At 34.0% G+C, this 8690-nt stretch overlaps 1 protein-coding gene across 7 annotated transcripts in view; it reads left to right on the top strand.

Moving 5' to 3' along the window:
* The window catches only part of LOC106457153 (vesicular acetylcholine transporter-like), a 316981-nt gene that overhangs the window by 274917 nt on the left and 33374 nt on the right, over nt 1–8690 (top strand). For all 7 annotated transcript variants that reach the window (XM_022382971.1, XM_022382972.1, XM_022382970.1 and 4 more), the window contains one exon: nt 4688–4750. In XM_022382971.1, the coding sequence (XP_022238679.1) occupies nt 4688–4750 (63 nt within the window). The remainder of the gene's footprint in view (nt 1–4687; nt 4751–8690) is intronic.

Below are 8690 nucleotides of genomic sequence, written 5' to 3'. Positions count from 1 at the left end.
TATATAAATGAAAAGGGTCCGCACACTAATTGTCTTGTGCTACAACATGCCCAGAACTCAAGGTTCTCTCGAATTGTCAGATTTTGTTAGAGGAAGGATAGTTGGTCAAGCAAATGGTGAAATAAGTCAGCGGCAAATTTCGCAGAATTTGGGAATCCCGCTTTCGACAGTCAACAGAATCATCGTGCAGTTCAGAAAACACGGCAAGGAAACAACTGAGCAGCGTCCGGATCGTCCTGGTCCATCGGAGAGGACAAAAAGGGCTGTCAAGAGAAGCATCGAAATGGATTCCAGATTAACGACTGCAGAAGTGGCCAAAGTTGGTGGGATGAGCCCGTAATCTGTTCAACGGATTCTCCACAGATTGGGTTATCGTTTCAGAGCAGCTAGACAGAAGCCTTATTAAGACCTGCCAACGTAGTCAGACGAAAGAAGTGGGCAAGTGATATGATGACCAAGCCTCTGGACTTTTGGAAAACCGTATTGTTCTTAGACTTATCAAGATTCGCTCAATTTTCGGACAGTGGAAGGATATGGGTCTGGAGAATGCCTCACCAAGAGTTTTGGCTCAACAGATTGCAGTCAACTGTGAAGCATGGTGGTTTCAGCGTGATGGTTTGGGGAGCTGTTTGGGTTGGTGGGAGATCGAGCTTAGTGGAGTGCGTTGGCAACATAAATTTTGTGAAATACGTCTAAATATTGGAGGAAGGACTCTTGCCACCTTAGTCCTCGGGTTTTGTGAACAAGAACACAACGTTGTTCCAGGAAGATGGAGCACCGAGTCACACTGCTAAAAACACCCAAAAATTCATGTCAGGAGATTGGCTCGGCCAGGGCAACTTCTGGATACCATTTTCTTCCTGCCACCCCCATCGAAAACCTCTGGGCTATACTCGACCGGCAAGTCAAGAAACAACCAAAAAACCAACTTCGAAGAGCAATCTACTCCGAGTTTTGAAGCAAGAGTGGGCGAAAATCCCACAATCTATAATTGACGAGATGATTAGCACGATGCCGCAAAGGATCAACGGACTCCACGAAGCGAAAGGAAGATCTACTATATATTAATTAAATTATAAATATATCATTTCATGTGAATATGACTGAAAACTTTCATTTTTTCTGAAAAGGTGGTGTCTATTTATTTGTGACCAGGCTGTGTATAAGTTCTAACAAGTTGAAATCTGTATGCAATCCTATGGAAATATAATAATATTGTCCACTTTTGTTATACAAATAAAGTTTTAAATGAAAATTAGAATAAAATGAAACGTTTTGTCAAGAACACTATTATTGTTTTGCTAAACCAATACAAAAATATAAATAATAGGTTTACATCTTTAGGATACATAATTAAATCTAGACATTGATGATGTAACCAGAAGTTGAGAAACCCCACAATGAGCTCATCATCCTACTGAACTATCAGCCTTAGCAGCAATAACCTTGGTAACACTGTCTACCTATAGCAACACATGTAATACAGTTAAATATATAAATAAGTTGAGACGAGTTGAAATCTGTATGCAATCTTATGGAAGCATGGCCACACTGTCCACTCGTAGAACCTTAGTAACACTGTCGAACTGTCGAAACATCATCTGCCTTTGTAAAATTTACGCAATTACTGAGTAAAATTATAAAGTTGATAAAATTAAAATAGCAAATTTAATATTTTATTTATAAAGTGAAACTGTAAACACAACATGAGGCAAATTATATTAAATTATTAATTTTAAAACTCTTATTATTACTATAAAATTAATATCATGTTGATCTATCTGCAGTCTTATCATACCAACGCGCCCTCTGACGCCACTTCATGGCTCGAGCAATACACTCTCTATTGTTTAACACCCGACTATGATTGCACGCCAAACAACCTGCTCACTGGTAGCAGGCAACATCCGCCTGTCATGGCGGTCTAGTAACGTCCCCCAAGCAACTCGCCCCCTGTTTCCACTACATTGAACTATGACATCATCGTCTCTACTCCCTGAGACAGCTAATCAGCGTAAGGTGGCATCCTTGAGGTGGCGAATAAGCTTCTATGTACTGACATATAAGCAACTAAGACACAATTATTTAGTGATTTTGAGCGTTGTTTTCCTCGACAAGATTGAAATTATGCTGACTGCATCCCTAACAGTTATTAGTGATTTTGAATTGTAGTTGCTTAAATTCCAAAATAGATTGCATATAAGCTTTTTTTGTTTCATTAACTATTAACATGGCAGAAATCATATGTGTTGTTTATCAGAAAATTCGACACTATATGTACTGAGGGTGAATGTATAATTACAATGTAAAATTAGAACCTGATTGGATAACTAGGACTCAATCGAAATAATTATAAAGCTTAAAAAAGTGTGGATTTCCAATCTTTATAAGTGTGAATTACTGATAAGTTATATGCATCCAAAAAGAATGAATACTCATCCATCGCCAGAAAGACTGATTTGACACTCAAAAAATAATTGCGAAATATTAAATAATAAAATTTTATGAAGCCGTAGCTCCATACATGTAACCTTAATTCTATATGTAACATTGTAAAGAGCTAATAAAACGATTATGAACAATATGTTCATATAATTTTATAATAATAATCATAAAATTATGTTATTTAAGTAATTTTGTTAGTAGTTTTGTCCTTTATTTTCACCTACTATTTACATTACTTTCCATTCCGTTTACAAATTCACACCTTTACATATATATAGCAGAATTGGGAACATCTATTTGTTCTAAATTTATACTTTTAATCCAGAATGTGAATTTTCCCCTTGTCAAGAAGGAGTGTAACTTGTTTTTATGAAATTAAGTTCAATTGTCCAACCCCACTTTGGTTTGGAATGACACTCTAGAAAGAAGTTTCCAAAACAAACCAGAATCAGAACACGGAAGAAAAATGAGACTTTAATCAAAATGACAGAATATGTGGAAATGATTGTCCACTTATGTTATCCAGATGTTCAACATAAAAAGATCGATTCATTGGCCCACAATTAAATCATAGGTGCATAACGGTTGTGGATGTGCATATTGGGTTAAAGCAAAGTAAATGTACATCTTTAATAGATGTTATCCAGGTTATTATGGAACTTTAATACATTAAAGCTGCTGATAAACAATTAATAGCACCATCAAAACATTACGGGACAGTCATATTGAATTCTATAGAAACATCAACTGTCTTAAATGAAAGTCTAGAAGAGCTCAAACGATGTGTTAAACAACAACTGTTAAATCAAAATGAAAGAAGTAAACCACACAACAGTAGATGTTTCAATTGCAACTTTAAAGGAACTAAAGACACTAGCCTTTAAATAGGTAGTAAACCATAGGACAGAAGGTGTTTCAACTGCAACTTAAAAGGACATGATGCTAGAAACTGCTTCTGAAGGATGACGGAAGGAAACTGCTATACATTGCATCCCAGACTGTGCTGAAACTGCTGTTAATATTAAAGCAAGGAACAATATCTTGAGGATAAGACTACTCCATCTGCTCCAGTAAATATAAGGAGAGTATTTTTTCAAGAAACCAATCCACGAGTTAATGAATTCATTGATGGGAAGCCTTATGATATATTGAAAGACACCGGTTTTGCAGCTACAATTATTCAACTGGATTCTGTAATAAAAGAAGGTAAATCACTTCTAAAGATGGAGCAAGAAGATGGATTGATGTGAAAATATGTTGGTCATAACGTTTCTGTAAGATGATTGCTGTCACCGTATGAAACTTTTCTATACAACATGATATGTGGATAATTGTCATTAAGGAAGAATGCATATTGGAAATTGACAACATGCGGAGATATGGCTGTGATGTTAGACTAGTTTCACAGTGTACGACCTGAAAATATCCATGCACTATATGACAATTACACCACCAGAGGTTGAACTTCCAGTAAAAACAAAAAATTGATTTACGAAATAATGAAAATAGCAGATCTGGAGTGTAACAAAGCAGAATCCAGAATAATAGGTGGTTCAAGAAGGAAGTTATCTATTGTGATTGTGTATAGAAAGGTATTTATAGGTGTACAGCCAACTGCTTAATTTCAGCAAAGGCTTTCTTATAGATGAGTCAACCTGTTGGAGAGTGTGAGGTTCCTATCGAGAATATTTCTAGAATGTCAACAGGTATACCGCTACCAATGGATTCGCGCGATCATCTACCTAGAGAAATCTCCGCAAGTGGCAACACAGCAAGAGGTCATCTTGTCTTCATACCATAAGCCACGGAAGAAAATGCACCCAAAACTATATTCTGACAGGACATTTGAACACTACAAATCAGTAACGAAAAAAATACTGCTTTGTTGAATAAAGTTATTAGTGAACGTTGTGTTTTGTATATTTGATGATGACAAAACCTTGTTGAAACGTTGTACATTTGCTGTTATGTTAAACTTATATCAAAGTTTTTCTTCATTACCCATTCAAGCCGTCTCTAGCCATTATTAGTCTCAAAGTGGGTTCCTCGTCATCGAATTATTTAGGATTTTCTGGAACAATAATGTAGTCTTAGTTCAAGCATGCGCAGAAGACTGTTCAAGTTACAAGACCTCAGTTGTTCGTAAAAAAAAAGGTTAAATCTAATCTAGTGCTTTTCAAAAGATAAGATTTTTTTTCTTATGTATTAAAAGTTACAACTTAAATTTGTTAAATTTTTGCAGGACGTCAGTAAAATCCAATTGTTTCAAGATGCTGTGAGGAAACAGACGGAGGTTCTTCATTACGTGAGTATTTTTCTAATAACTCCAAAGGTACTTTCTCACAAGCTCTACTAATGTTCAAATATTATTCATTTATGTAGCTGCAATTAAAAGTTTTTTACAGAGACTGAAATTTTGAGGTTTGTCAAGCAAAGTCAATCACTGGTAAAGATTTTATGAAATAAGATACAAGTATGTTAGTAAAATTAACTTGATAGTTGTAAACCATAAGACTTACCTAGCGTTTATTAAACTTTTATTAAATAAGACGTAAGTATATTAATAAAATTAACTTGGTAGTAACTAACCACAAGACTTGTCCCGCGCCTACTAAACTTTTAATAAGCGACAAGTATATTAGTAAAATTAACTTGGTAGTAACTAGCCATAAGACTTGTCCCGCGCCTACTAAACGTTTAATAAGATACAAGTATATTAGTAAAATTAACTTTATAGTTGCTAAACATAAGACTTACCTAGCGTTTATTAAACTTTTATTAAATAAGACGCAAGTATATTAGTAAAATTAACTTGGTAATAACTAACCATAAAACTTGTCCCGCGTCTACTAAACTTTTAATAAGACACAAGTATATTAGTAAAATTAACTTGATAGTAGGTAACGGTAAGATTTACCCAGTACCTATTAAACTTTAATTAAATAAGACAACGAGTATATTAAGAATGTTAACTTAAAAGTAGGTAACCATAAAACTTACTCCGTGAATTTTAAACGTTTTTCTAAAGTTCTAACTTTTTTGTTCACAAGTGTTATATTTCTGTATAGAATTGGAGAGAAATATTTTCTATGATTTTCTTAAGCGGTTGATTATATTATAATCAATGAAACTAATATAATCCATTAAACAACTATAGAACTAAAAACATGCTTACAAGATTAGTATAAAATAATATAAAATCTCGAATTTGAGTGTTTATTTCGACGAACCTTATAGTTTTTGCACAAAATGATTAAATATCTACAAGAAAGAATAAAACTTGTAATAGTCAACCTAAAGTAATTTTTGGAACTTAAATAATTTTGCACTGGTTAAAATCTGAGTTACTGTATGTAAATAACTTACATAAATACCAGCAAAAACCTTTCTACTGGTTGAAACTTAATGATTGTCGAAATCTCATATTTTCCTTACACAAGACTAGTGATAGCATCAATAAGTCAGACGAATTTAACAATAATTCACTTTCTTGCCACCCAGTGGCACAGCGCTATGTCTGCGGACTTACAACGCTAGAAACCGGGTTTCGATACCTGTGGTGGGCAGAGCACAAATAACCCGTTGTGTAGCTTTGTGCTTTGTTACAAACAAACAAACGATTCATTTTCCTAATTGTGAATTGAGAAAAAAAAACAGATTCAGCCTTGTTAAACAATATCAAGCTAACTATTTATTTAATTCTTTCAATTACTCTATACTGTTAACAGTTAAAAATCCTTTATACATGAATATTGTGTTTAAATTATGTAGCTTTTACATCATAAACCTTTGAAACAAATAAGTTATGTCAAATTACTAATGATTCCCCAAACCAACAACTTACTACATTTGAAATACAAAAACTTCTATTGACTAAATCCAGATTGAGCCTTAGCCTACGCCTGAACATTTTGGTTATTTGTAGTTAAGCACAAAGCTACACAGTGAGCTATCTGTGCTCTGCCCACCACAGGTATCGAAACCCGGTCTTTTATATTAGTATTACAATAAATACCAATATTTGACACTTCATCTAGGCTTTTTTGTGCTTGTTTGCTTCTTTCTTTCAAATTAATCACAAAGCTACACAATGGGCTATTTGTGCTCTTCCCACCGCGGGTATCCGCAGACATATCGCTGTGCCGCTGGGGGGATTTTTTTGTGCTAAATTAAACTTAACAGTCACCAAACTTAGGTTTAAAGCAACATGCTTAGAGTCCTTGTTTTTGGTTTTAATCGTTGTCGTCCCCTATCCACTATCATATTTGGACCTCCTATAATGATTTTATCTTCGTTTCATGCATACGGGAAAATAAATTACTGCACTCAGCCATAATAAATAGAAGAGGAAAAAACACAGTATGTTTTTATGATATGACCATTTTCACGGAACTTTTATACGTTTTCAAAACTCTTAATTATAAACATTTTCAATAATAAAATATACATCGGTAAAATTCTTCCGTTTTTGTGATATTGGTGGATTTATCAAGCTCTAGACTGAGAAGTTTTCAAATCCTAGAGGTTCGTTTTCATAATTTCCCGTTAAAACAATAAGTTTATCCAGCTAGGATTATGAAAAAGTGTTTCTTGTGGTTTCCACTCAAAACAGTAGGTTTATCCAGTTAGGAATATGAAAAAGCACTTTTTTATAGTTTCCCACAAAACTAAAATATGAAAAACCATTTCAAACCTTCAAAACAATAGGTTTATGTGGCTAGGAATATCGTGTTTATCAAACGAAGATTACAATTCTTCAAGTTGTTTTTCTATTTCAATGATGAACGAGAACTACAGCATCAAATACACTTTTTGAATGCTGTAAATATTAGTTCGATGAGCCTAGAAAAATAAATATTCACGGTAAGGTATTACTAACACATTATCATACGAGTATACGTTTGATCTAGCTTATAGCCTCTGACTTTAGCATTGTGTTGATAAAACAAAGATTGCACTTCCTTACATGAAAATGTAGTCTTTCGTAGCATGGTTAAATATTAGCTACTACAGACATATTGTTAATAAATTGCTTCGAAATATCAAAATTGCAAAATATCTAGTATTTGGCATTTTACACAAAGAAATATTTTCATTGATATAACAACAAAGTTAGGTTAGGAATTTCCAAACTGGTGGACCCCGAGGGGCAGCAATATTATTTCGGTTTTCAAACGAATCCCAAAACTCGAGCGTTTTCGAATAGTTCGTTGTTCTTCTTCACGAGAATAAGAATAGTGAACTATTCGAAAGCGCTCGAGTTTTGGGTCCCGTTTGAAAACCATTATAACTTTTGTATGTGATCCTGTGTGTTAACTTATTGATCAGAATATTATTTCGGTGTATAAGAAAGTTTGTGTGACATCTTCATCAACATTGCGAGTATACTTTTTACTTATGTGCTTCCATAAAGTTAAAGTAATTAAGCTGCTACATTTCTATGGATTAATTTGATGTCCTCACTCAGGTTGACTTAATATGGAACTTTGAGCCTATAAACTTTGCGAACACCTCCCCTTTAAGGATTTTTGCATAGCAATGAAGTTTAAATTGAACTTAAACGATTTAGCGGATATCTTTATTATTTCTCATATTCCTATGTGGTTTCCATACGTAACGTTTGTGATAGCTTAGACCAACTGTGTTAAGTAGTTGGAACAAAGGACTGGGACAATCACGTGTAGAATTTTAGATAAGTCTTATCTTATGTTTTTTAATACTGTAACAAATTTATTATTATATATTTATATGAATATCAACGTTTGTTTAGATTAAATTTATATTTCGAAACAGACATGGCTTATACTGTTAAATATGTATTGCGAAACTCTCGCCTATTCTCCAAAGTAGTAGAAGATTCTCGACAGTAAGAATCAACAATATATGTGTGTACGTAAACACTTAAATTGTATTATTACGTAATCTGAATTGTTTAGAAAACATTCCCACGGTTATAAGTATAACCAACGCAACGCGCCAGGGAGAGTATCTATTATTAGCTTGCTATAGTCAAGGTGCTATAAACTTCGGAAGCTATAACTGTGATTGTTATAACGCTCATCAATCGGAAAACTTCAGATATTTGAGGCAGCATTTACAAAATTCAAACATTACAAATAATTTAACTTCAGTGGATTCACATGGGGCATTAGCATTTTTTACGAAAACATTACCTAACGTCATCGATGGAACTCAATCTCTAATAGGCGTATGATCAGCGAGAACTACAGAGCTAGCTAGCTCCC

Source organism: Limulus polyphemus, unplaced genomic scaffold (assembly GCF_000517525.1).
Source record: "Limulus polyphemus unplaced genomic scaffold, Limulus_polyphemus-2.1.2 Scaffold297, whole genome shotgun sequence".
Classification (NCBI taxonomy): Eukaryota; Metazoa; Arthropoda; class Merostomata; order Xiphosura; family Limulidae; genus Limulus; species Limulus polyphemus.
This window is presented reverse-complemented; position numbering and strand designations above follow the sequence as displayed.